Source organism: Plasmopara halstedii (genome assembly GCF_900000015.1).
Source record: "Plasmopara halstedii genome assembly, contig: Scaffold_2956, whole genome shotgun sequence".
NCBI classification, from domain to species: Eukaryota; Oomycota; class Peronosporomycetes; order Peronosporales; family Peronosporaceae; genus Plasmopara; species Plasmopara halstedii.
Genome location: NW_020189861.1, coordinates 806,276 through 806,699, shown reverse-complemented (window position 1 = coordinate 806,699; position 424 = coordinate 806,276). Strand labels below are relative to the sequence as shown.

Below are 424 nucleotides of genomic sequence, written 5' to 3'. Positions count from 1 at the left end.
TGCTGAATTGAAAGCAAACATATCGAACAAGTTTGTCCCCGATGTCATTCATGAGGTTTCGTACCTTTTGCATCCGCTTTCCAAGGTGGTGACAGCCGACCAGGATGACGTACGTGCAGCGACACTGGCTCACATGGGGAATATGGCTGCGGCATTTCCCAATCAGCTGCACCAAGAGACGAAGACCGGGCTGGATGAGGTGGTCATGTGCGACTGCCATTTTTCATAACGTTTGCGTCACCGACAAGCACGGGAGATGGTGAGGGTGTGGCAGATCGACCCGCTGCCGAATCTACGCAAGACATGCTCGAAAAGGAGCTGCGATGCTATTTGGGAGAGAAGCTGTCTACCAAAGAAATCCTGGAAAGCTGTCAGTTTTATCACAATGAGGACAAGGACGCTTACGTGTACTTTGACATACTCA

General features: G+C 50.5%; 1 protein-coding gene across 1 annotated transcript; it reads right to left on the bottom strand.

The window, feature by feature from the left end:
* Positions 1–44: 44 nt before the first annotated feature.
* On the bottom strand, positions 45–305 carry PHALS_06272 (uncharacterized protein; the record flags this gene model as incomplete). Its single annotated transcript, XM_024719531.1, has 2 exons — positions 45–166; positions 242–305. 2 exons carry the CDS (start codon positions 303–305, stop codon positions 45–47), a joined length of 186 nt encoding a protein of 61 aa, XP_024584821.1.
* Between the last annotated feature and the right edge of the window lie 119 nt (positions 306–424).